This window comes from Periophthalmus magnuspinnatus, chromosome 18 (assembly GCF_009829125.3).
Source record: "Periophthalmus magnuspinnatus isolate fPerMag1 chromosome 18, fPerMag1.2.pri, whole genome shotgun sequence".
Classification (NCBI taxonomy): Eukaryota; Metazoa; Chordata; class Actinopteri; order Gobiiformes; family Gobiidae; genus Periophthalmus; species Periophthalmus magnuspinnatus.
In genome coordinates this window covers 26,390,666-26,418,222 of record NC_047143.1, presented here as the reverse complement: position 1 = coordinate 26,418,222, position 27,557 = coordinate 26,390,666, and the positions used below count along the sequence as shown (strand labels likewise).

The 27,557-nt window shown below is 41.9% G+C and overlaps 3 protein-coding genes and 1 non-coding gene across 5 annotated transcripts in view; all 4 read right to left on the bottom strand.

Moving 5' to 3' along the window:
* Positions 1–3,101, bottom strand: part of rgs12a (regulator of G protein signaling 12a) — a 52,257-nt gene extending 49,156 nt beyond the window's left edge. The window contains exons 1-2 of the mRNA XM_033983707.2: positions 3,084–3,101; positions 723–2,533 (exon numbers count right to left, since the gene is read on the bottom strand). Of these exons, the coding sequence (XP_033839598.1) occupies positions 723–2,468 (1,746 nt within the window). The 5' untranslated portion in view covers positions 2,469–2,533; positions 3,084–3,101. The remainder of the gene's footprint in view (positions 1–722; positions 2,534–3,083) is intronic.
* Positions 3,102–6,179: 3,078 nt separating this feature from the next.
* msantd1 (Myb/SANT-like DNA-binding domain containing 1) lies at positions 6,180–8,598 on the bottom strand. Its single transcript, XM_033983420.2, has 3 exons — positions 8,068–8,598; positions 7,687–7,980; positions 6,180–6,459 (listed from the first exon to the last, which is right to left on the bottom strand). Exons 1-3 carry the CDS (start codon positions 8,454–8,456, stop codon positions 6,180–6,182), a joined length of 963 nt encoding a protein of 320 aa, XP_033839311.1. The 5' UTR covers positions 8,457–8,598.
* A 4,930-nt stretch (positions 8,599–13,528) lies between these two features.
* dtx4a (deltex 4, E3 ubiquitin ligase a) lies at positions 13,529–27,108 on the bottom strand. Of its 2 annotated transcripts, XM_033983777.2 has the most exons (9): positions 27,025–27,108; positions 26,640–26,854; positions 24,471–25,650; positions 18,449–18,510; positions 17,278–17,439; positions 17,123–17,184; positions 15,449–15,769; positions 15,274–15,363; positions 13,529–13,759 (listed from the first exon to the last, which is right to left on the bottom strand). In XM_033983777.2, exons 2-9 carry the CDS (start codon positions 26,845–26,847, stop codon positions 13,529–13,531), a joined length of 2,316 nt encoding a protein of 771 aa, XP_033839668.1. In that variant the 5' UTR covers positions 26,848–26,854; positions 27,025–27,108. The 2 variants fall into 2 exon arrangements, with proteins under 2 accessions (XP_033839668.1, XP_055084789.1); XM_055228814.1 differs by lacking the exon at positions 27,025–27,108 and having other exon boundaries at positions 26,640–26,868.
* Positions 27,109–27,477: 369 nt separating this feature from the next.
* trnaa-cgc (transfer RNA alanine (anticodon CGC)) lies at positions 27,478–27,549 on the bottom strand. Its single transcript has one exon. It is a non-coding gene; the product is annotated as a tRNA-Ala (tRNA).
* Between the last annotated feature and the right edge of the window lie 8 nt (positions 27,550–27,557).

Here is a 27,557-nt window from a genome sequence, read left to right as displayed (position 1 = left end):
AAAAAAACATTGAATGAGATGGTGTGTCCAAACTTCTGCCTGGTGTTATAACGGCCTTAAAACAGGTGTTTTTCCAGTTTTGACCATTTTAAAAAGCTCTTGTGGGACATTTTAAGTGCCACTGAAAAGCCTTACAAATAAACCCATAGTGTCTGGACGACTCGCAGTGACCGCTTTAATACTTCCTGTGTTGAACAAGTAGAAACACAGATGTTTGTATCAGAGCGAGAGCAGAAAGCACAGAGGGAAACTGTTCTTCAAATATGGAAAAGTAGAAAACAACTAGAGCTGTGCATAAGTTACTATAATCACAATAATCACTACAATCGACTTGTGCATCTGTATTTGAAACTGGAACTATATTTTTGGGGTCAATTTGTTTGGTGTGGACTTTTTTGGTTATTTTTTGGCTGTAAAATCAGATTTAAGCTGTAAAAGGTTGAATGAAAAACTTGTATGACTCATTACAGATGCAAACTAGATTTAGAATAGTTTTTGTGGTTTAAATCTGCTTGTTTTTTGTGTCAGTGTAAATTAGTTGCAACATTATCGTTTATTGTCTATATTTACTTCAGCGATATATCGAACTTCAAAATGTGTTCTCATGATAGGGCCAGCTGCGCAATTCATCAAAATAGTCAATTCATTATGATTATTATGCCCAAAAATTCCCCAAAAAATGCAAAATCGATGCATCATAATGTAAATAAAACGTGTCTTACATTTTTGTGAGTGCACTTGTGTTGTTTGTCTCTTTGCTCGATAAAGCGTTTGGTCCACTCCTCTCGTGGTGGGAGCATCATGGCGTCTGCTGACTGGTATCTGTCTGAGGGGATCGCGCTCATAGACGGCGGCACGTTGGACAGACCAGACCCTAAACTAGACCAGACCTGAGGCTCATTCTCATCGCTCACAGCCCTGGACCACTTGGGCTTTGAAAACCACCTCTGGCTCCTCCGGAGAGGGTCTACCAAGAAGTTTGTTTTTTTAGTGAGTGGGAGTGGAGGAGGTGGAGGCTTGAACTGGAACTCCAGCCTGGGTGGGGGTCCCCCATAGAAGCTGGTGAGACCGTCAGGGCCAGGAAGAGACTCGGAAAGGGAATGCGTGCCTGTACTGTTCTCAAGATTAGGTTTGGGCTGGTTCTTAGAAAGGTTTATTGAGGTGAGGTCTTCAGACACAGGATAATCCCAGGGACAGCTGGGGAGGTGGGATCCAGGGGGGGTTTTCACAGTAGAAAAATCCCTGTCTGTTCTCTGTTCAGGAGGAGAACTATTCCCTATTCCGCTGTCCCCATTGCTGCTCGCACTGCCGTGGTTCTCGGTGGTTCCATTGACCTGCTGCTGTGCCTCAGAGTCCAGTTTGGCCCTGAGCCTCTCCACTGCTTCTCCCATGTCACTGTACAACACTGTGACGAAGTGCAGCACGTCTGACGGCGTCTGAGGGAACTCCAGGCAACTGGACGAGTCCGGGTCTGGAGTGCAGCTCAGGCCAAAACGTCCAGCGATGCCGATGTGGTCCTGATGGCTGCTCAGGTCTGGGTCAATGAAGAAAACATGGCAGGAGGCTCTTAAGGGACTGTCCTCTGGTACCTGGCCATTGATAATGTGTGCTGTGGTCACCAAGCAAAAGAAACGGGAGTCTTCTGCACACACCGCCCCTAAAACCATATTCTCAGCTGGAAAAGCAGCGAGTACAGCGCCTGCATCGTCACATAGTCTAATACAGTCAAACATGATCTTCATCATGACCAGAGTGTGAGTGTCCTGCTCTGTTCCCAGCTGTCGGATCCGCTCCAGAATGGCTTTTAAACAGTCGTCTGAGTCTGAAGTGTTAAGTATGAGCTCAGTGGAGCTCAGGTATCCCACCACCAAAGTCATGTTCAACACACTCCAGTCTGGACTGACGTCCCCTGTGTCTGTGAAAACAGAGTCTGTGTCCCCTGACCTGCAGAGCTCGTCCTTGTCCCGCTGAGCTAAAGCGCTCCAATGCTGTGACCACTGGGACATGTCCGGTTCTGACACAGGCCTCTGTCTGAAACTGGTGGCTCGATTAAAAGAGGAGTTATTAGAATCGTCTGAGATGGTGCGGAGAACACCTGCTCTCTGGAAACCCCTCCCTTTCAGACCAAACTTTTCATCTGCTAGAATTGGATTTTCCATTATGCGACCTTCAGTGTGAACCACCAGCCTCAGAGGGCCCCTGGAGCTCCCAATCAGCTGAACCACAGTCTCATGAGAGGCAGCTGAAACGTCTGTCCCATCGATGGCCATTATGCGATCCCCTTGTTTAAATCCCACCAGGTCAGCAGGGCTTCCTTTTAAAATCCCACTCATTACACACGGGCGCTGCCCTGCTATAGTGAAGCCATATCCAGCTCGACCGCGGCTGACTTCCACACCCCTCAGCTCACCAACTAAACTTAAATCCAGACGCCTTCGCGCTCCTTCAGGCTGCCCTTGGATCCTCATTTCTGTTGATGCTGCTGCTGTATCTCAATGAACATGAGCCAACACGTGTGTGTGTTGTTGTCTTTCTGAAACACAGAAAGAAAGAATTACAAAGACATCACAGTGGATCTTTCTCCATGTTATTTGTGTTAGAGTTTATTGAGTCTTTATGGTGATTTAAATGGCATAGAAGTAGATTTAGGTTTTTGAATGTTTAGCATGTAACAAAAAAAACAAACAAAATTAAAATAACAAAATTAGTCAATTATCTGTCAAAAAGACAAAGCGCTTTTTGTCCTGACCCAATAAACTCCACCCCTCCGCCCACAGAGCCAGATGCCCTGTCAACCATGTTAAACTTATTTAAAGTATCAGATTTTTACTTTAAAGGCACTTTCTTTGTCTAATCACTAACTTTAAGCACATTTAGCCAAACATACGCCTTAAATAACTTATAAAAACACATAGTTTAGTCAAAAACAGCTCAAACAAACAAGAGACAGTAAAGTTAGCACATTTAAAGTTAGCACATTTAAAGTTAGCACATTTAAAGTTAGCACATTTAAAGTTAGCACATTTAAAGTTAGCACATTTAAAGTTAGCACATTTAAAGTTAGCAAAAGTGACGCTATTTACCGTTTTCAGGGAGAGAAACCTCCTCAGAACAATAAAGAGTCCGTTTCGGGTCGATATAATCCCCAAAGCTACATTTTCACATCGCAGCTCCGCTTTAACAAGTGAAAGAGCAGTTTGTAGTGATTTAGAGCCCCATATGGCACCGAGCTCCGCCTCTCTGCGTTTACACGAGGAACAAAGCGTCTTTCACCGTCTCCATGACAGCGTAACGTCTCTGCGTCACGTGACACCGCGCTCGTCCAATCACAGCGCTCCTTTTGTGTCTCATTCAAACAGACGGAGTCACGCTATTGGCTGAGGCTGAGAGCCGCTGAGGAGTAAACAATATTTAAATAAATGTTTTAAAAATGGTTTCATTTGCTGATATGAAATAAACTTAACTTTTAAATTATGTATTATTGTTTTTAGATTATATGTACAACGGGATAACAGAAAAAAACAAATTAAAATACTATGTGTAACAAGTTATAAGCTATAACAATATAAGCAATTTATAAACTATAATAATAATAATAATAATAATAAAAATAATAATAATGATGATGATGATGATAATAATACAATAAAAATATAATATCAATAATAATAATAATAATAATAATAATAAAAAAATAATAATAATAAAAATAATAATAATCCTCATAAACATCTCCAAACTGATGTTGATAGCTGTTGTAGAGTAGACAATATTTATATAGACTTTTTAAAAATTATTATTTCATTTGCAGATATGAAATCAACTGAATTTTGAAATTATATAGTCTTGTTTTTAAATTATTCTGCACATCCCGTATATGTGCAGCTGGATAACATTAAACATTTAAACTGCTGCAGTACAAACTTACAGTGTGTCACAAGTTATAGGCAATAATAAGAGTAATAATAATAATAACCATAGCCGTCATAAACATCTCCAAACAGAAGCCTTACCGTTCAGCGTTTAAAATGTCCTTCCATAGAGTGCCATGCTCCTTCTCCAACTCGGCCGCACTGATACTAAACTTCCTGGTGCTGCTGTGTGTAAATAGTGTCTCTGGTCAAAGGGCTGCAACGGCCGCAGAGTCACATGGGTCAGAGATGCACTGGTGGATGTGATCAGCTAATGGAGCCTCTCAAACCACCTTATTACCCACAAACTCACAACTAGCACCACGCTGATGTTTAATAATAGCATTAAATGAGACGTTCAGCCTGGAGGAGCCAACATTTATCTGTAGAAGCAGGAAGTGACTTTACGACTGGTCTAACATGTGAACGGAACAGACCTAATCCTTATTTTCTCCAAATCCTCTTAAAATGGGCTCAAAAGCAGCTCTTTTAGAAGGCGACACACAGTGATGAGAAGAATACTTTGGAAATGGATTTGGAAATGGATGGACCAATCAGAGTACTGTGCTCTGATTACTTACAATACTTTTACACACAGTTTCATTATGTTGTAGCGTAAAAACATGATATATATATAATCACAAACAGCTGTGTTTCTGTTGCTCTGTTTGTTTTGCATTGATTTATTTCCAATTAGAGACAGAAAATCACAATTGCCTCACTATAAAAGCTGTGTTTTCTGTTTTTCTCACTGATTCTGTGCAGGTAGCTCCATGTATTCCTCTGATTTTAGGAAAGTAACTGTATTCTGAGTATCACCAAATGAAAAAGTAAGTGTAATGAGTATTCTGAATGTGTAATTTTGGCAGATTTGGTAGTTTTGTCGACTGGACCGAACGTTTCGAATGGGAATAGGAGCTTTAAACATCATTTATCTGCTATTTATAACTCCATCCTCAGACCTACATTGAAAAAAGGAAAATAAAAGTGCTAACCATGATGCTAACAAGTGTGAGAGCAGCTATTAAGGGCCTGAACTGTTACACAAAGTATGATTCAGGCTTAGTTCACACTTAGACTGAGCAAACAAACAGGAGCTGCAAACAAACAGGTGTGTTCGCTTCAGTTTTAGTGTCGTTAGCGCCTCCTCCTGACAGATATAAGTCAGTATCCAGCAGTAATCTGACCAGAACTGAAGAAATGGCTTTTACGAGCAGAAAAACGTCTTCAGACTGACAGATTTGAATGTTTCTTTTGCCGTGGATCAGACCTGGACGACTGAGCGACGCACGGACACACCTGAAACTGAGATTTTTTCTGTGCTTTTTAAAATGAGGTGAACACATGTAAACAAACTTGTATAAGAAGAACTAATTTTGAATTAATAAACGTTCAACAGCGGCTGTGTTTAACCATAAGCTCATAATCCTCTCGGTATGTCGGTTTGCATCTGCAGCTTTGTCTAAAACACTGTGGAAAACTTAACATATAGAAAAACACGTAACCAAAAACGATAATAAACAACGTACATTAAAAAAACATAAAAAAATAAAACAAACAAAGCATATTTGATATTAAAGGTGGTCTATGTTCCACAGTACGACATCAAAATCATCTAACTTCTGTTTTATTACAAAAATAAAACCTAAAATCCAAGTTGTACCACTCATTTTCCCCTCAAATCAAAGCGTCTGACGTCTTTTATTGTTTTGTTTTGTCTCTAACATCACAATTAAAAAAATAAATACATAAATTAAAAATAACAGACACTCTACGGAGGTGTTCTGGGCCTGTCCTGAGGAGACGAGGCCTTGGGGAAGACCCTGGACACGCTGGAGGGGCTGTGTCTCTCGGCTGGAATGGAAACGCCTTGGGAGGAGCTGGAGGAAGCGTCTGGGGTGAGGGAAGTCTGGGAGTCTTCGTGGTTAGACTGGTGCCCACGTGACCCGGCGACCCGGCGACCCCTCGACCCGGAAAAGCGGAAGAAAATGGATAAATGGATCAAAAATAAGACCTAAAAACTTGCGCTCGCCTCTTCACAGATCTGTCTTGTAACTTGGCTTGGCTGGAGCACATCGCAGATTTAAGAAAAATAAAAACTTTACCCGGATCCTTTGGTCACAGTGATCGTTTTTAATTCACACAAACGCTCTGAGCTGATAAAAAGTCGATTACGCGGCGAATATTCTACCTCTGCGTGACAACATGCTAATCATCCACACACGGAAACGCTACAAAGATTTAAAAAAATAATAATAATTCAGAGTTTCAGTGGTTGTTGGGGTCGTGGAGTCGGCTCTGCGAAGAGGCGGACGGGAGCGTGATCATTCGCTCCATCAGGTTCATCATCCGCTCCTGCATCTGGAGACACTGCACTTGGACCAGGTTCTGTTGGTGCAGCGCTCTCCTCACCTCCCTGCACATCTCCTCCAGAGCGCGGCTGGACCTCCTCTGCTCCTGAAGCATACACTGCATCAGCCGCAGCTTCTTCCGCTTCAACTGCAGCTGCTTTTTGTCCGTCAGACGTTTTTTACCCGACGACTGTAAGCTGCGGAATCAGAGAAGAGCGTTAAAGAGCTCGTCTTACGCCGTCCTAATGCCGTTTCCTCGTCACAAAAAAGACCTGGAGTTGTGTTTTTTTGTTTCGTTCACACATGTTTAACGCACAAACGCTTCTTCTCTCACACTGGAAACGCTCCGTTCCACCTTGTGATGTCATCAAGTGGTAATACAATGTCCTGTGTCACACAAAACTGACTCTTGTGAGCTTTAAGTCATGTTCTAATGCTGTTAAAGCCTCAAAAACAGACGTAGAGCTTCTTCTCTCACACTGAAAACGCTCCGTTCCACCTTGTGATGTCATCAAGTGGTGATACAGGAAGCTAAACTCCACATACCTTCATTTCTCGAATCATTTGGATCATTTCAGCTCCTGGAATTGCCACTTATTTCCACGAAACTAAAGGTAAAAGGAGCCGTTAACGCAAAAACAACCACTTTATGACATCACGAGGTGGAACGGACGGAGACGGACTAATAATAAAGAGTTACTCAAACAAAAACACATCTCCAGGTCTGTTTTTGAGGAGGAAACAACATTAAAACACAACTTAAAGCTCACACGAGTCCATTTTGTGTCGTACAGGACCTTTAAGCAGATATATAGTACGTTTCTTTCCGTTTTTTTGTTCTCCATGTTTTTGTTTTTTTTGTTGTTTTGTTTTTTATTTTTGCTGTTACCTTGAAGCTTGTATTCTGTTCTAATGTTATTTCCTCCTCAAAAACAGACCTGGAGTTGTGTTTTTGTTTTGTTTCATTCACATGTTTAACACAAACAAACCTGCATATTTAGTCTTTAGTTCTTCTCCCAAACTGAAAACACTCTGTTCCACCTTGTGATGTCATCGTGTGGCGATACAGGAAGTGCTCCACTGTGTTTTTAAACTCCACACACCTTCATTTCTAGAATCATTTGGATCATTTCTGCGCTGGAATTTCCCATCTCTGTTGAACAAAAGGTAAAAGCAGCTAAAAGTCAACTTGAAACACACCCACTTCATGACATCACGAGGTGGAACGGACGTAGACGGACTAATAATAAAGAGTTAATCAAACAAAAACGCAACTCCAGTGTGTTTTTGAGGAGGAAACGACATTAAAACACGACTTAAACCTCACACGAGTGCATTTTGTGTCCTACAGGACCTTTAAACAGGGATGTACCACATTTATTTGTTTGTTTTTTTCCATTTTTTTTCTCCATTTTTGCCGTTACCTGGACGCTTGTATGAGGTCACTGTCGGAGCTGAGCGAGTCCAGCTCCTGTTTGATCTCCATCTCGTCTGAGGAGCCAGTGTACTCGGGCAGAAACTCCACAATGCCGTCTTCTGTGTGGAGCACTTGTGAGGAGTCGCCCGGGGATGAGGTGGAGGGCCCCGCTACAGCCGCGTTGAACTCCATATTGTTTATTCTGCCATTTTCCACCGGGTTATTCAGGATCTTCTCTATGGTTTTGTAGTAGGGCCAGTCTGGGACGTCCCCGTTGTCGGCTTGCGTCGCTTTTAGCCTCCTGTGGACGAAAGAGGACATAGATTTAACACGTTACCTCCACTTTTACCTGCGTGTGCACCTGGGCCTACCTCCGCTCCGCTCTCACCTGTACTGGAAAGACATGTTAGTGATTTTCATCTTGATCTCCTCCTTGAAGCGCTGCTCTCCCGTCAGCTGGAAGAACCTCTGTGACATCTTCTCGTAGACCTTCGCGTTCCTTTTGCTGCTCTTTAATTCATGGTGGAATTCCTCCCAAACGAACAGGAGCGCCTTCATTTCCCCATCCGTCCAGTTGGGGGCTCTCCTGTGCTTCTCACTGCTTCCTGGCGTTAAGTAGCTGAAGCTGTCCTCTGCGGCGGCCATGTTTGCGAGGCTTATCTTTGGCTGGTGTGCGGGCTGTGCTGGCTGCATGCCTTCAATCTTAACCGGGTGGATTTGAAAGGCTTTTACTGCACTGGGAGCTGCGTTGCTGTCTGCAGTCAGATTCTGTGCCATAAATGCCTCGTACGCGCAGCCCCTCGCGCTCGCCGTGCTCCCACCCCCCGAGCCTCACTGAAAGAGCACTCAAAATGGGGCCTAGGGCTGGAGGAAACCGGTTAAAAGCTTTTAATGCTCTCTGATGTCACCGTGACATCAAGTTTCCAAGGCAACGGGGGAGGGAGGGAGGGCCCGTGCTCCCCCCCCCCCCCCCCTCCCCTCGCCCGCCCTCCCTGCCCGAACACGCCCCCTGTCGGCCTCTATCCCCCCCTCCTCCTCCTCCTCCTCTTGCTCCTGCTCTCCTTCCTGCTCTCTTTCCTCCTCCTCTTCCTCCTCCTCCTCCTCCGCCGCCGCACACACAAAAAGCTTTTAGCTGAAAGGCAGCAGTGTGTGAGATTATTGCTGACAGTTTTGAAACGTGAGACGAGGAGAAAGAGAGAGAAGGAAAGAAGGAGGGAGGAGGGAGGAGGGAGGAGGTGGGGGATCATGAAGTGAAAGGGTAGAGGAGAGAGAGGGAGGAGGGAGAATGAGAAACAGAGGACAGGGCAGAGGACGAACTAGAGAGAGGGATAATGACAGAGGGAGAGGGAGGGAGAAAGAGAGAGAAGTAGGAGAGGGGGGATGAGGAAGAAGGGAGAAAAAGAGAGGAGGAGAGACAGAGGGGAAGAGGGATAATGAGAGGGGAGAGGGAGGGAGGGAGGATGAGAAAGAGGGAGAAAGAGAAGAGGAGAGACAGAGGGAGAAGTAGAGAGAGGGAGAAAGAGACGGGGGGAGAGAGGCAGGGAGAAAGAGAGAGAAGTGGGGAGGGAGGATGAGAAAGAGGGAGAGAGAGAGGAGGACTAGAGAGAGGGACAATGAGGGAGAGAGGGAGAGAGAATGAGAAGAGAGAGGGAGGGGAGAGAGGAAGTAGAACAAGAGAGATGGATAATTAGAGGTGGAGAGAGAGGGAGAACTAGAGAGAGAGATAATAAGAGTGAGAGAGAGAGGGAGGGAGGGAGACAGAAACGAGTCCAGAAGCACAGATCTGGGTTTCCACGGCAACACGGCGGCCAATTTCGTCGTCAGCCAGTTAAAGCTCCGTTTAAAAGCTTTTAATAATCCAAAAGACGTTTTGACTCAGAGAGAAGAGAGGGAGAGAGGAGAGAGGGAGAGAGGGAGGAAGAGAGAGGGTGAGAGGGAGGAAGAGAGAAGAGAGAGGGAGAGAGGGAGGAAGAGAGAAGAGAAAGAGAGAGGGAGGATGTTCTGTCTCTGGAACAATGTGATGAGATGGAAATAAACCAAACGTCAAACCAGGAGAGAGAGAGAGAGAGAGAGAGAGAGAGAGAGGGGACACAGAGAGAGAGAGAGAGAGAGAGAGAGAGAGGACAGAGAGAGAGAGGACAGAGAGAGAGGACAGAGAGAGAGAGGACAGAGAGAGAGCGAGAGAGAGAGGACACAGAGAGAGAGAGAGAGAGAGGACAGAGAGAGAGAGAGAGAGGACAGAGAGAGAGAGAGAGAGAGAGAGGACAGAGAGAGAGAGGACAGAGAGAGAGAGGACAGAGAGAGAGAGAGAGAGAGAGAGGACAGAGAGAGAGAGAGAGAGAGAGAGAGAGAGAGAGAGAGAGAGAGAGAGAGAGAGAGAGAGAGAGAGAGACAGAGAGAGAGACAGAGAGGACACACACAGAGAGACAGAGAGAGAGAGAAAACCTTCAGAAGGTCCCGGGGCAGACCACTTTGCTCTGAGGAGGAGGGGGGTCCAAATATTTTATCTTTGTGTTTATCTCGTCTGTGTTCACGGTTAAAACCGACAAATTTAACGTAGAACTTTACTTTTAACGACATATTTAACTGAATAAACATTTACACTGTTTTTTAGCTCTAACTTTTAAAGATATTATGCGATTTGCTGAAACTTACCTGTGCTGCAGAGAGAGAACAACCAGTTAAAGACACTTCAGTCTGCTCCTGTGTGTCACTGTGTGGAGGCTTCTGTCCTGCTGATTCTTTTAAATTTCCGTTTTTGTGAATATATTTGGTGCCGGAAAATAAACGCTCTTGTGTCTGCGCTGCACCCCTCGTCTTCCTCTCTGCTGTTTGTCTCTTGAACATTTTACAATATCTGCACTAAACTAGACACTTTATAAAACGGTCGCCTTAATAATCCACGTTTGCACTGTTGTTCAAGTATTTAATTTTACTTTTAAGCATATCTTTTGTAACTTTACCCACGCCCTTATTTGTATTTATTCAGTGTTTTTATGTTGCACTTTATCACTAATGAAAGTTCAAATCTGCGTTGTTGTTATTATTATTATTACAAGTTAAATTGAACCACTAGACCTTTACTCACGCTTACATCCTCAAAACGACACATTAAACATTTGCTATGAGCTTGTTAAAGTAGATTTTCAAAAGTTTTATTTAAGGTAAATTCACGTGGAAGCTTAGGGGACCGAGAAAAATTGGTCTGAGAGCCGCATTTGGCCCAGGGACCGCAGGTTTGACAAGTAAAAACAGCTTTAAAGGAGATGTACGTTCAAACTTTAGCCTGTTCCTGTGTGTCCTGCATGAATCAGACGTGAAATCTTTAATATTAAAACTAAATAAAGTGAAAAGTGAACAGTTTGGAGGAGCTGGAGGAAGCGTCTGGGCTGAGGGAAAGCTTGGAGTCCCCGTTTAGACTCCTGCCCTCGTGACCCAGCCTCGGATAAGCGTAAAAAACTAGATTAGATGATAAATAGAGCGCTAAAAGGAGGTAAAGGCCTGGATTACGAGCGCAGACGACACAAAACGACACAAATCGGCCTCGTTTTGCAGAAAAACTCCTCGGTTCAGGTGCGTTTTAATTATTTTCTCAAACTAAAAGCCGCCGCCGTCACCTGGTCCGATAATCTAATCCGCGGATAAACTGATCTCTTCCCTCCTGTGACTCCAGCTGCCGCTTTAAGCCCAGGTGCCACGAGCTCCAGAAACACTCGAGTAAAACACAACGTATCGTAAAAGTATCATCAGGTTTAGGATTTATTTAGAAAAATGTCGAATGCAAAGTTGTGCACGTAAAACAAACACAATACAATGCAAATAGAGTGATAGAAACGCTCCGAACGCACTCAGAACGGACTCCGAACGTCAAAACAGGGTCGTCTCGTTAGGAAATCAGACTTTTACACTCGTCCTCAACAAATAAATATAGAGAAGAAGAGAAATTTGAAGTTTTGAGTTTGAGTTTGAGAAATATCTGTGCAAATCTTAAAAGAAAAACAAGGTTCAGTCTGGACTTTTAAAGAACCGTAGTGATCTCATGAGTAAAACTGTGCGTCTATAGTGGAAATAACAAAGTAAAAGTACTATAAGTATGTGTTAAAGTAGATTTTTTTGAGTTGTACTTGAGTACGTTTGAGAGCAGTGTCTGTACTTTTGATTATACTGCGTTTTGGAACAGAACGGCAAAGTTAAAGTATTTTTCTTATACTCTGAGAACTGCTGAAAAGGAGTAAGCAGTTTTGGTACGCAAGTAAAAGTACAGATACTACTTAAAAGAGGAAAAAGTAAAGTATTTCACACAGATTTTGAGTCTTTTAAAGCTTCAAATGTGGTGATTTTGACAAAGATTTGAGCTAAATTCTGTTGAAATCTGTTTTTATTTGGTTATTTTTGTTTTGTTCAAATTATGAGCAGGTCTCACACGATAAGAAAAGTACTTTTACTTTTACTTTACTTTACTTTTCAGTCCTGTTCATAAATGTAGTGGAGTAGAAAGTACACATACTGCTCTCAAATGTAGTGAAGTAAAAGTAAAATGATCTACTTTAAAATGTACTTAAGTAAAGAAGTACAGATACCTAACATTTATACTTAAGTACTTTTACTTTACTTTTTTTAAGCAAACAAAAATATACAAATAAAAACAGAAAAAAAACTAAGAAGATTCAGCTCAAATCTTGATCAAAATCATCATATTTGACGCTTTGTAAGACTCAAAATACTTTTACTTTTCACTCTTTAAGTACGTTTTTAACAGGTACTTCAATACTTTTACTTAAGCTGATTCTTTCATGTGATACTTTTACTTGAGTATGTTTTTACTCCAGTATCTGTATCTTTACTTCTGTTTGTATACTTTTACGTGTGTACTTTTACTCTATGAGACTCACAATCTGCACAAAATACTTTTACTTTTTACTCTTTAAGTACATTTTTAAACAGGTACTTTAATACTTTTACTTAAGCAGATGTTTTCATGTGATACTTTTACTTGAGTACTTCTTTCCTCTGGTTTCTTTTACTTAAATACCCACACTGAGTACTCATGAGGTCTCGTACGTACATGTCCCGTCTAAAAACCCTCCGATACGGGACAGTTGTGGCAGAAATACTTTTAAAACTCCAGGCAAACGTCGGTGTGGTACTAGCAGCTTTTGCACGTCTCCGTCTCACCGCACGCAGGACGCCATGGACCGCACGATAAAAAAAACACATGTCCAACACAAGTGTAAAAATGACATAGAAAATAACGACTGCACTGCTTATCAAAGAGTCAAAATACAACAAAACAATTCAGAGCTAAAAAGGAATGCAGTTCTGGAAAAGTACCACTAGAGGTCAGCAAATACCACGCTCAGATGTCCACATGTACAGGTGGAGTTTGGATCAAATCTGTCCAAACTATTGACCTAATCCCGCTCCAAACGCTTCAAACCGCCTCTTTTTTTGTAGCAGCGCTTCCGTTTAAATGGAAATCCTGCTCCTTCCCGTGGAAAATTTGGGATTTGGGAAAAGTTTCTGCGCTAAAACGTCGTATAAAGTCGATTAGTTCGTGTCAAATGTTCAGTGTTTATGTGCGACAACGACTTGACGCCGCAGCGATTCTCAAAACCGGCAGCTCCGTACGAAATAAAACGACCCAAACGATGACGATGGCGGCGCCCTGGCGTTAACTTCCGGGTCAAGGTGAAGAGAAATCTCAGCACCGCCGGCGAACACGTCCACCGTTTAGTTTCGTCGCAGCAGCAGCAAACGCGTCTCCAGATACATTCGTTAAACTAGTCTCACGGTTTTGATCGTCTAACACCGAATCCCGTCGCGTCCGTTCGTCTGGCGCCCCCCGGTGTTCAGTCCCGGGGGAGACACTCGTCCTCCGTGATGCCCTGCGCTTTCAGCTCCTCCAGGACGTTGTCCAGGTGGGCGGGGTCGGGGTAGCCGTGGCCCGTCAGGTTGGAGCCGAACTCGGTCTTGTGGTGGACCTCGTTCCAGATGACGGTGTCGGACTCGCCCGTCGTGCTGGACGTCCCCACGGAGAAGATGAGGCGGCGGTCCCAGGCGACTAAGAGCAACCGCAAGACCTGAGGAGAAACGAGGCGGGATTCAACTCCTGGATAAATGAGGGAATGTTACGGAATGTTTAGATGTTTGTTTATTTTAAAGGTGCAAATGTGGATTTTCAGGTGGTTCTTGTGACTGGTGCGTTTCAGAATCGTTTTTAGTGGTTTGTAGATGGAAAGTTTACACGTTTTTGTACATTTTGGCACAAATATGGAGTCAAATAAAGGACAAAACACCTAAAAGTCAAAACGCAAACTAAAATGAACCAGTGATTTGAAAATGTTTAAACCAAAAAAGAACCTGATTATGATATTGTTCAAATCAGAGGTGAAAGAAGTGGGTTTGTTATTTAAGTAAAAGTACAGATACTGAGAGATGGAGCAAAAAAATATATACTAAAAGTGTAGAGTAAAAGTAAAAATATCACATGAAAAAAAAGTATTAAAGTACCTGTTTAAAAATGTACTTAAAGAGTAAAAAGTAAAAGTATTTCAAGCTGATTTTGAGTCTTTTAAAGCTTCAAATGTGGAGATTTTGATAAAGATTTGAGCTGAATTTTGTTGAAATCTGTTTTTATTTGTATATATATTTTTTTATTTTTTTTTAAATTGTTTTTATTTATTTTATTTTTTATTTATTTAATTTTTTTAATTTTTAGTTTAAATTCTGAACGTGTTAAAAATAAACTTCTCAGCAGGTCTCAAAGTATAACACAAATACTTTTACTTTTTAGTCCCGTTCATAAATGTAGTGGAGAGATACTGCTCTCAAATGTACTCGAGTAAAATTAAAAGTACACAGTGTAAAATGTACTTAAGTAAAATACAGATACTTCAAACGTTTACTTAAGCACAGTACTTTTACTTTTACTTTATGTTCCACCACTGCTTAAAAATTAAACATTGTTTTTTAATAATAAAGCAGCAAAAATACAGAGATACTGGATTTACTATAAACAGTGGTGGAATGTAACAAAGTAAAAGTAAAAGTACTGTACTTAAGTAAAACATGTCGGTATCTGTCCTTTACTTAAGTACACATTACAGTGGATACTCTTTACTTTTACTTCAGTATATCTGAGAGCAGTATCTGTACTTTCTACTCCACTACATTTTGAACAGGAAAAGTAAAAGTATTTTTATTATTGTATTTTTCTGATTGTGTGAGACCTGCTGAAAAGGCTGAGGGTTTAATTTTAACACGTTCAGAATTTGAGCAAAAATAAACAAATAAAAACAGAAAAAAATTATTCGTTTGTTTCTGTTGAACAAAATTCAACTCAAATCTTTATCAAAATCACCACATTTGAATCTGTAAAATACTCAAAATCTGTGTGAAATACTTTTACTTTTTACTCTTTAAGTACATTTTTAAACAGGTACTTTAATACTTTTACTCATGTGATACTTTTACTGGAGTATTCTTTCACTCTGATAACTGTACTTTTATTTAAGTAAAAAGCTGAGTCCTTCTTCCACGTCTCGTCTATAAAACTTTAAACCGGTGGACGGCGTCTCTTTTCAAAATGGCTGACCTTGCGGCCCTTCTCGCTGTCGGGGAGGTAGCAGTGTCGGGGAAAGCCTCTCGCGGTGAAGGGTTTTCCGGGGTTGGGATGCTCTGGCCCCTGCGTTTCCACAAAAAAAAACAAAACACAGGAGTTAATTTGGAGTTTTTCCGTGGTTAAATACGTTGACGTTCCGAGGCGTTACCTGGATCCCGGGGGGAATGTTGTAAATGATCCGGATGGCTTTGCAGTCTGGGTGTCCCGGGAGCGAGTGGGGGATGACGTGGTACTCCATTTTGCCGGGCGGCTGGTTCCCGGTCTTCACGCCGTAGATGGTTTTGCAGGTGGGACACTGGAGGCTGCCGTCTTTGTTTCCGTTGTTGTACATGGCGACGAGACACTGGAGGTGGTACTGATGCCCGCACTGCGTCAGGCGTCCCACCGACTCAGCGCGAGAAATGCCCCCCACCCCGGGACCCTTATAACCCGAGGGTCCGGACAGAGCCTCCATGCAGATGGTGCAGTCCTACGGAGACACGGAGGGGCCAAAACTTTATTCAACTATAAAGATTAAACAATGTCCCTGCACCTTAACCTGAAAAGACCACACCCATCTGTTAACTCTAATAACAGAAATAAACTCATTTTATATGATTTATTTTTTATCTTTCATGGTTCATCTTTGGTATTTTCACCTACAGGGATCATAAAACACACCTTCACTTTAATCTTACACAAATAAACACTATTTTGTCCTGTAAATTCTAATAACAATAATAAACTCATTATAAGACCATTTCCTCTGGCCTGGGGACGACTGATGAAAATTAGCTCTAGTCAGCTAACTCGGGCACATTTACATTTTTTTTGTAATGTTGATTAATGTGCATTGTCCCTTTTTTAAATAAATAAATAAATAAATAAAAAATAAAATTATATTATTATTATATATTTTTAAAATGTATTTATTCATGTATTTATTTTACTTTTTTTTCTACTTTTTATCTATTATTATTATTATTATATATGTTTTTATTTTATTTATTTATTTTTATCTTTCATCATTTTTACCTAAAGGGATAATAAAACACACCTTCACCTTAATCTCACAAATAAACACTATATTGTTAATTCTAATAACAATAATAAACTCATTAAAAGCTAATTTTATATTATTATTATTTTTATTTATTTATGCAATTTATTGTTTTATCTTTCATAAGATATCTACATTATATTATTATTATTATTATTATTATTAACACATTTATTTTTATTTATTTTTATTTTTTTAAATCTTTAATCTTTGATATTGTCACCTACAGGGATAATAAAACACACCTTCACTTTAACCTTATGTTCTGTTAACTCTAATAACAATGATTAAGTTTAAAGTGCACTCTGTAACTTTTCTGGCGCTTGTTTCTATGGAGATGCTGTGTTTGGAAAGTTACATAGATTTACACAAACTTTTCTTTCTTTTCTTTGTCTTTATTTACACAAAAAGGAGTACTGTGTTTAAGTATTAAATGTACGTATCTGTACTTTTACTTTTTACTCTTTAAGTACACATGATAATTTTACTTTTACTCCAGTATTTGTACTTTTACTTAAGTAACAAAGTGAAGTACTTGTTCCACTGCTGTACTTTTTACATGAGGCACCTGTAAAAGTTATTTCAAGCTGTGGAAGGAAGTGTTTTTTTTTGTTTTTTTGTTTTTTTTTCATAATTTTAGTCACTCAACCCGGTCAAAACGTCTTCTCGTGTAAATCTCTTGACACGACACCAGTTTGTGCATAAACTCAACACAAACCTGCCGCACAAACGCACAAATACTGCGCAAAATATTTAAATACTTCAACTTTAACATGGACCTACTTCTTCAGGAGGATTGCGAACTTTCTGGAGATATCTCTTCACGACTTCCTCAGGTGTCTTTCCTTAAAAAAACAAGAGATAAACCAACACATCAGCACATTTTCCCATGATTCACTGAGCAGGATTAGCACAGATGCCCTCCCGGGACGTCCCACCTTTGCGGGCCTGTTTCTTGGTGGTCTTACGGCAGCAGTGGCCCAGGCCCGGGACCGGTTTGATGTCGCTCTTGCTCACGGGGGGAGGATGGAGGACCAGCTTGGGCGGACGGGTCAGACAAACAGGAAGTCCAGCGGCGCTCATGAGGATGCCTGTGATGCCTGTGTGTCACCAGCAGAGGGCGTGAGTGAGCACGTTTACCACCACAAACACACTCACACATGGGAGTTTAGATTATTTTTAAATATATCAGTCAAAGGTTTGAACACAACCTCTCATTAAATGTTTATGTTGTTATTTTTATAATTTTTTTGATGACATACAAATCAAAAATATGAAATGATGTTTTTTTTCTTAATTTTTTTGTGTTATTTTTCTATTATTAGTGCTGTGCTGTATTACTTCGCTGTTGCCATTTCTCATGTTGGACCAGTTCTCGTGGAAACTCAAGTTTTTTCTTTTTTTTTGCTCTGCACAAACGTGACTTCTGTGAGTTTGTTCGCTGACAGTTGTTTTTGTGTTTATATTTGTCTCTCACTATATCGTGGTTCACCTTTAATTATAAAAAATAATAATAATAATTGTAAAAAATAAAGCTGATACTTTGTGGATTTCGCCTTTTGAGGTTTTTTTTAGAACGTGACCCCGAGATAAACGAGGGACCAGTGTGGATTTGATGATTTGAAAATATAATAAGAAGAATAATAATAAGAACAACAAGAGGAAGAAGAAGAAGAAGAAGAAAAAGAACAAGAACGAGAACAAGAACGAGAACAAGAAGGACAAGAAGAAAAAGAAGAACAAGAAAAAGAAGGACGAGAAAAAAAACAAGAAGAAGAACAAGAACAAGAAGCAGAAGAAGAACAAAAATAAGAAGAACAAGAAGAAGAACAAGAACAAGAAGCAGAAGAAGAACAAAAATAAGAAGAACAAGAAGAAGAACAAGAAGAAGAATCTATATGGAATTATGTCGTGAAGAGAAAAGTGAAGTAGCTCAACTAAATATTTTTCAGTGAAGCACAGAGCGGCTGTTGTGAAAATAAAACATAAAAATAGTAGAGTTATTCACATTTTTTCTTTTTTTTCTTTACATAATTCCATATATTTTGCTTTAATGTCTCTGCAGAAAGTCGTAGTTTTGTTTCATTAAAGTAAAAGTCCGATCCTCACCGGCCAGAGCAGGATGCACAGGACTGGACCCGTTCAGGTTCTTCACTGGAACCGTGGGAACTCTGAGAAAAGACGAAAACATCTGTAAATAAACCTGTTTAAACTCGTCGTGTGGAAGTGATGCGACGTTTACGAAGGAGTCGGCTCTTCTGAACGATTCCTTAACGGGAAAACTGTGGAACTGGATCTTATTTTTTAAAAGAACTGAATTTTTTTGTTCAAATTTGCCTGTTTTTTATTCTGATTAACGCTGAACCAAGACAAGAATCATCACAGAAGCAGAACTTTTTACACAGAGAAACATATTTAGCATCGTAATAACAGTTTGTTTTTTAATTATTATTGTCGTAGTGGAAAGATTTGGTCCGATTCTGCGTAATTCCAAAGCGTAAACTGACTCCACGCTCAGTTTGACCCAGTTTAAACACATTTAAAGTGCGATTATCGATTAGTTTAGAGTTAAATTAAGTTTCCACGTCGGCTTCTTTCATAAAACTCAACCTAAAACGGCTCTTTGAAATGAACCGATCCCATAAGTGAGCCGTAAGTCTGTAAGCGTGAGCGACGTGACCCGGGGCAGACATGACCCACATTCACAATCTGATGAGTCACCTGTAAAAACAACAACAACAACAACGACGACCCCACCCCCACCACCTGGAGCTCCACCTCACACCAGCGTCACGTTATGATCCGCTTTAAACAAACGGGATTATGACAGTCATAACTCTGACCCGTTAGCTTTGGCCGAGGCACGTGTGGGCGCCGCCATCTTTGTTTTTTATGGGTCGTGGGGGTTTTTCGCGCGGAGCTGCCGATCTCGACTTAAAAATTTGGTTGACGATCGTTTAAAAGTCGCAAAATTACGCGAAACTGACTCTTGTCGCTTTTAGTCGTGTTATAATGTCGTTGTCTTGTCGAAAACAGACCTGGAGTTGTGTTTTGTTTCATTCACACTTTATTGTTATTATCTGTAACATCTCCAAAGCTCAAAACGCGACGTTCCACCTTGTGATGTCATCAAGTGGTAGTTTTTTCCAACTTAACTCCTCCTCCTTTTACCTTTAGTTCAGTCGTGATAAGCGGCAATTCCAGGAGCTGCCGAAACAAACGATCTACACGGACCTCGCCCTCCGCTGTTCTCGATTTGCGACGGGATTCGTGACGTTTTGCGCCGTCAGTGTTAAATTATAAAACTGTGAGACGATTTTAAAGAAAGTATCTCGAGACGCGTTTGCCGCAGCTGCGAAGAAACAAAATGGTGGACGTGTTGGCTTCTGTTCACCTGATTCCGTCATTGTTTGGGTCGTTTTGTTTTGTACGGAGCTGCCGATTTTTGGGAATGCAGAGCCGTTTTAAAGCCGCAGCAGCGTCGACTCGTTGGTGCACGTAAACGTTCGACATTTTACGCTAATTAATCTACTTTATATTATATTTTAGCTGTGGGATACGGTCAATATTCACAGTGATTTTAATTTAATTTTATTGATATAGCACGTTTAAAATCCAACTTTAGCTTCCCCAAAAGCTTCACACAAAAACAGATAGAGAAAACACAACACAAAACCAAAACGTGAAGATATTAGCGAGTCGAGCGAATGTTAAATGCCAGGGCGGAAGAGGTGGGTTGGGTTTGAATGAGTTGGTGACGGATTAAAGTCAGAATTAAAGTCAATATATTTGATTATTTTGACTTCTGGACGTGTGATTCAGCAGCGTTTATGTTTTGAAAAGGGAAATGTCGTCGTAAAACACTTGAAACTGCCTGAAATACGTGAAAATGACACTCGTACAACTGGAGAAATCGTAAAAAAATAATATTAAAAACACAAACAAAACAGCTACAAGTCACTTTTGAGCAATTTGTGTCCAATAATAAAAATATAAATTTAATACTAGTGTTTTGAGTGTTGTGTTAGTTAAAATTCAAAGTGCAAAAATCCAAACTAATTAAAATAAAATAATAAAATAAAAATACAAAAAAATAATAATAATAAAATAAAAAAAATTAAAATAAAAATCTAAACTTAATACCAGTGTTTTGAATGTTGTGTTAGTTAAAATTCAAAGTGTAAAAATCCAAAATAAATAAAATAATAAAATAAAACAAAAATAAAACTACTAAAAAATTAATAATAATAAAAAAATAAAAAATAAATAATAATCACCATTTCACTTGCGCACTAAAGTGAACACAGTATCTGACCATTTTATTCCAATTTTTAGCGTTTAATTTCTAGAGTTTTGAATTTTTTAAAGTTTTATTAACACAGACAACAGCCTCAGTGTGACATTGTACTTACGGTCGTCCTGTCTTAATCACCGTCATCCTTCCAACCTCCAAAAATCCCAAAAACACAGATAAATATTGCCACAGAATTCCGTCGGCGAGAGAGGCGGACGTGTCCTGTCTGTGGCTCTGAGCTCCGTGTCGCTCTTTTATAGCCTTAATCCACCTGTTTCCATCTGGTGACCAAACGCAGTTGTAGGGCAGGGATTACCCGACCGGAGCGACGTCACAAAGCCGAGCATACGGACAGGTGCGCCGCGTGACGTCAGCGCCGAATCACACGAGCCGTCGAAAGTGAGATTTATTTTTACAACTTTCTACATTTTATACACACACAGAAGACTGAAATATATGAAGAAACATATGTGGAATTATGTAGTAAAGAAAAAAATGCTAAATAAATCCACTAAATATTGTTTTATGTTCCATTTTCAAATCCTCAAAGTGTCCTCCTTTTGCACGTTTTTTCTTTACTACATAATTTATTTATTTATATTTTACTTCATATATTTCATGTTTTCAGTGTGTTTAAAATGTAAAAAAGTCGTAAAAATAAACAAAATAAATGTTGAATAAGAGGCGTGTCCAAACTTTTGACTGGTCTTGTTTAAATATACACAAAAAAAAGTGAAGTAACGCGACTAAATCTTTGTCGAGACGGTTTGACAATTTAAAAAGGTTTGGACTGTAATGTAATCAGATTTTTTAAGGGGGCGCCACTGTGGCATTTTTACTTTTTTTTGATTGAGCTTTTTGGTTAATGTTTATCTTGGGAAACGTAATTTTTACCCAATAGTTGGACGAGTTTAAAGCATCGATTTTGTTAAACGCAGGACAGGTTTGACTTAAAATTTGGTTGACGATTGTTTAAAAGTCGCAAAATTACGCAAAACTGACTCTCGTCGCTCTGAGTCGTGTTATAATGTCGTTATCTTGTCAAAAACAGACCTGGAGTTGTGTTTTGTTTCATTCACACATGTTTGAGTCACACTAAATGCTCTGTTCCACTTTGTGATGTCATCAAGTGGTAGTTTTTTTTTCAACTTAACTCCTCCTCCTTTTACCTTTAGTTCAGTCGAGATAAGTGGCAATTCCAGGAGCTGAAATGATCCAAATGATTCTAGAAATGAAGGTGTGTGGAGTTTAAAAACACAGCGGAGCACTTCCTGTATCACCACACGATGACATCACAAGGTGGAACAGAGTGTTTTCAGTTTGATTGAAAGGAAAAATTCAGAAAAAGCAGGTAGGTGGTTGGTTTAGTCCCAGTTTTAGACCCGTTTACACCTGATTTTTGGCGTGAATTGTTCATTAGTTTAGACCTGGTTCACTTCCTGTATCACCACATGATGACATCACGAGGTGGAACAGAGCGTTTTCAGCCTAAATCTGCAGGTTTTTGTGTGTTAAACATGTGAATGAAACAAAACACAACTCCAGGTCTGTTTGTGACGAGGAAACTACATTAGAACATAAAATAGAAACAGAAAACAGCGTCATACCGGCCCTTTAAGGACTTTCTCTCTGTTTTTTGTTGTTTTTTTAATTGCAAACTCAGCCGGTTTATTTACTTTCGGCTTCGATCGACACTTGGAGATTAGTGAAAACAGAGGGAGACGAGAGGTGAGAGAAAAGGACAAGGACGAGGGTGCCAGTTTGTCACGTTTCGCTGATCTGGGTTAAGCTAACAGCATTAGCGTAGCGCCATCTGGAGACAGGAGGACTAAAGAGTGACACATATGTGAGCCAAAAACCTGTCACTGTCACGTTTAAACCAGTTCACGGTAAAATTACAGATCTTTGAAGAGTGGAAGAGGTGTCTAGAGGTTACTTTGGAGACGGTGAAGTAAAAATACACAGTAGTAATATGTAAAAGTAGTACAGGTGCTGCTCCCGTCACGACTTTAAGCTCTGACGCTGCAGAGTTCAAGACTTCACTTAAAAACCATCTGCTGCGTTTCACTGATTAGAAACGCAACACTAATTGTCTCTGATGTGACAAAAAGATTCCATATACGATTACTAGGATTTGAAATATCTTAAAGTACTTTCAGGCCAATTAAAACTAAAAATATACAAGTCAATCCAAGTCTAAAACACGATTTAAAACTAAAATGTTTGTCAATTTTACTTAAAACGCCCATTTTACGCTGTTTTCTGATCTGTTCTAATGTTGTTTCCTCATCAAAAACAGACCTGGAGTTGTGTTTTGTTTCATTCTCACATGTTTAACACACAAAAACCTGCAGATTTAGGCTGAAAACGCTCTGTTCCACCTCGTGATGTCATCATGTGGTCATACAGGAAGTGAACCAGGTCTAAACTAATGAACAATTCACGCCAAAAATCAGGTCTAAACGGGTCTAAAACTGGGACTAAACCAACCACCTACCTACTTTTTCTGAGTTTTTCCTTTCAATCAAACTGAAAACACTCTGTTCCACCTTGTGATGTCATCATGTGGTGATACAGGAAGTGCTCCACTGTGTTTTTAAACTCCACACACCTTCATTTATAGAATCATTTGGATCATTTCAGCTCCTCAAGTTGCCACTTATCTCGACTGAACTAAAGGTAAAAGGAGAAGGCGTTAACTTGAAAAAACTACCACTTGATGACATCACAAGGTGGAACGGAGCATTTAGTGTGACTCAGACATGTGCGAATGAAACAAAACACAACACACAGGTCTGTTTTTGAGGAGGAAACAACATTAGAACATGGATTAAAGCTACAAGAGTCAGTGTTGGGTTTGGGGAGAACTTTCTTTTGAATCTTTTGAAATGAAAACCTTTTTTGAAACAATAAAATCTGGTTGTTTTTTTATGAGTTATGACAATAGTTTAACTTTTGTGAGAACAGCACCGACGTAAAAACAGCAGGCGTTTGAGGAAAAGCTCTTTGGCATTTGGCACGAGCGAGGAAGTAGAGAGATAACAAGATCAGTGACGTCGGGGATTCAACCGAGCGACCATCTGGACACGAGACTCTCACCTGTGAACGGTGTGACGCCATCGGACGCTCCAGGAGAAGTGACTGAAACGTTATTTAAATCAGACGTATTGTGTTTGTGTCGCTCTATAGTTATAATCTCTGACACTCGTGGATCATTCTGTTATAATTTACACATTTTAAATCACAATATTCATCTAAAACGACTTAATTAAAGAAACATGGCGGCTGAGTTTAAGTTAGAAAACGGCGGTGTCCAATGGGAGCTGACGTCGCTGTAAAAGTCGTCAAAACAAAGCGCCGTGTGGCTGTCGGCGCCCCCTATGGACAGATGCACGTCACACTAGAGCAGCAGGTTTTTAAAAAATTTAGCAAAATGACGACGCGACGCTGCCAAATCCTACGAGTATCAACGATTAAGAAACGATTATAAAACTGGAGAAGGAAGTGGGCGTGTCACAGTGGGCGTGTCACAGTGGGCGTGTCACAGTGGAGGTGAAAACGAGGATTTATCAACAAAATGGCGTCTTGAAAATAGTCGATTAAAGATTACTCAAACGTGAACCACTCCAAATACGACTTCAAAGGCTCAGTGAGAAAAAAAAAACACTAGAAAATGGTTAAAAGATCTGAAAAGTCCATTTTACAGAACAGGTTTGGTTTAAAATCTGAGTAAGTTTTGAACATTTGACAAATTAAGAATCATCGATGTAAAACGTCTGTTAATTCGACTGTTCTGTTCTGTTTGCCGTTTCATCACTAAATTAACTCCGTACTCACCCAGAGGCGATGAGGGCGCGGGACTGGGCCATGGCGATCCTCTGCAGCGCCGGGCGACTAAGTCCGGCCAGACTGGAGCGAGGGGGAAGAGGAGCGGCACAGGTGGGGGCCCCGGACAGAGACACCGGTCCCAGGACTCGGGCGGAGGGAGAGGGCGCGCAGGTGGAGGAGACCGTAGAGATCAGGGAGGGACCAGAAGAAGAGGCGGGAGCGGGACAGGACACTGAGAGCCCCGAGGAGAGGGACGGGTGAGTGGGGTTTGGGGCGGTGGACGGAGGGGTGAGGGAGGGGGGTGGCGGGGCTGGTGGGGGCAGAGGGGGCGGAGGGGGTCGACTTGAGGAGATGGACAGAGCTGCGGTGGCTGAACCGAGGAGAGACAGAGAGTGGCCGTAACCTCCTCCCAGAGCGTATCCGCCGCCTACGCCGCCGCCGCCCACGACGCTCGGACCCCCCATCCCCCCCACACTGTACCCCCCCGTGGCCCCCATCACTGACGTCCTGTGTGAGGGCAGTGTGCGCTGCAGTGTCAGAGGGCGGGGGAGCGTCAGGGAGTACGAGCCTCCTGGGACAGAGTAAGAGTGAACTTTGGGGCTGATGGTCGGCAGAGGCAGTTTAGTCTGTGCAGGACGCCGTCCCAGAGTCTGAGCGGACGACACGGTGGAGAAAGAGGACAAAGCTCCGGTCTTTACACCCAGCACCATCATGCACTGCTGACAGGCACAGGGCTGTCCCAGAGAGGTGATGGCGGAGGCGGGGAGCGCCCCGCTGGGGTAAGCGCTCCCATTTCCGCTGCTGTTCATCCTCACCCCCATACTGGACACGTCCACACCCAGCAGTCCCCCGGTGCCCGACATGGACGTGGGTCCCCAGGCCTGGTGCGACTTTGGCAGCGGTCCAGACACCATGGGGTAGGCCAGATCCGAGCGCCGCTGGATCCGCCGACAGCGCTGTGTTTGCCCATTGATTTGGGTCATGTTTTCAAAGTCAATGAGGTAGGAGAATCCTAGTGGAGCCAGGTCCAGCCAGGGCTGCTGTCGGTCCCGAGCCGCCTGGATGGCATTGCCCACCTCGGTGTCAAACGCGGTCCAACTCCCGGCGTCGTTTTCCCACTCCCACAGCCAGCCCTGCCCCGGGGCAGAGGTGGGGTCGTAGAAGCTGCGTCGTACAGGCCGAAGGGTCCCTGATCAAACAAATATACTGAATGTACAACTGGAATTATATAAACAAAAACATTTAGGTCAGTATTTCTACTGTTGTTTGAAAAAATAGATAAAAGAAATCCAACATGTCTCGCCTGCTGAGAGTTTGGGCAAACAGGTTGCCGTTGGTAACAGCACAGGGTGATCTGAATTCTGATTGGCTGGCACTCAACAGGCTCAACACTGGAGCCGTTTGCTTTCCCAGACCCTTCCATGAATGTATTAAACTTCATCGACTACTCTGGGAAAATACATATTGTAACTTCTGTAAAATATCATATAGTAAACTTAAAACCATGGAAACTGGAAAGGCAAAATAGCCATAACAACAAAAGAGGACTTTTTTTAGGTAATAACTGACATAAAAAAGACCTTTGCCGTGGTCAGTGCTTCAGCCCCTGCAGGACGGAGGCCAGAGCAGAGACTTCTGTGGGACAATACTAACAGCCCCGTGGGGTGTGTGTGTGGGTGTGTGTGTCTGTGTGTGTGTCGGGGTGTGTATGTCTGTGTGTGTGTGTGTGTGTGTGTGTGTCACTGGAGCTGCTCCTCTGACCTGTGCTGCCAGGACAAAAGTGACACTGGAAAACTGCATCATTCACACTGGAAATAATCCATAAAACATGATGTGATTAAACAGGATATTGTCTCCTGCAGTAACAGGATTCACCTGTGTAAAGAAACAGACTGTACACAGAACACACAACAGAACACACAACAGAACACACAACAGAACACACAACAGAACACACAACAGAACACACAACAGAACACACAACAGAACACACAACAGAACACACAACAGTCATTTCATTTAACTCTAATTGTCTATGCAGTAAATCTGATCCCATCCTTTTGGCTCTTCCTGCTGACAGGGCCCATGTGTGGGTCCATGTTCTACAGTTCCACACATAACCACAGGCCTGTAGCATCAGGCTGAGCAGGCCTGCACCTGGGCCCTGTCCCCTCTCACCTGTGTCTTGTCTGAACTGGTGCATGGACTGCAGATCGATGATGTAGGGCGAGAGGCGAGAGTCCACCTGTCCGAGGAGCACACTAGCACCGCGCGGGTCGCTCCGGATCACTGCCTCGATGTGGTGACAGACCGCGGGGCTGTAGGGCCGCCAGCGTCCGTGCTCGTTTAGCCATTCCCATACCACAACAGCGGAGGCTAGTAACATCCTACTCCTGCAAGAAGGAGACGACAGGGGAGCTGAAAAACGCTCAGAGTGGGTCTGTATCAATCACAGCTCCGTGCAGACTCCACAGAGGCGCTGCATCCATCTTGGGCTGTTTGCATCTCCAGCCTCCTCCGGGCTCTGTGCACAAACAAAAGCATCGATGTCTGCAAACCTTACCTTCCATTTTTATACGTGGAGTTTGGTGGAGACGCTGCGGTCTGTGCGTGTGTCAGACGAGGGTCCTGCGCCTTTCACAGACCACCACAGCCTCCTGGATGGAAGCATCTTCACTCCCTATGCAGATGAGTGACGTCTCCTGAAACAAGTCCCTACAGTCAAGTTAGGCTGAGATTAAGCATCAAACTGAGGAGAATCTGTGGCAATGTAGGAAGAATATGCAAGAACATGAGAGGAGGAACATGAGAGGAGGACGAACTGTAAACTCAAGTACACTTCTGTCTGTGAGATTTATATGTATTCGTAGCGCTCATCTAAATTTACTTTCAGTTTTACAAACCCGCTGTTGACAAAAATGTAATGAGTAAATATGTGTAAATATTCAGTGTACAAATAAAATACGTACCGATTCTAGTTTGTCGTGTTTTTCTGAACGAGGAAAAAAAAAAACAGTGGAGATGCCGGGGATTGAACCCGGGGCCTCATACATGCGAAGCATGCGCTCTACCACTGAGCTACATCCCCGTAGGAGA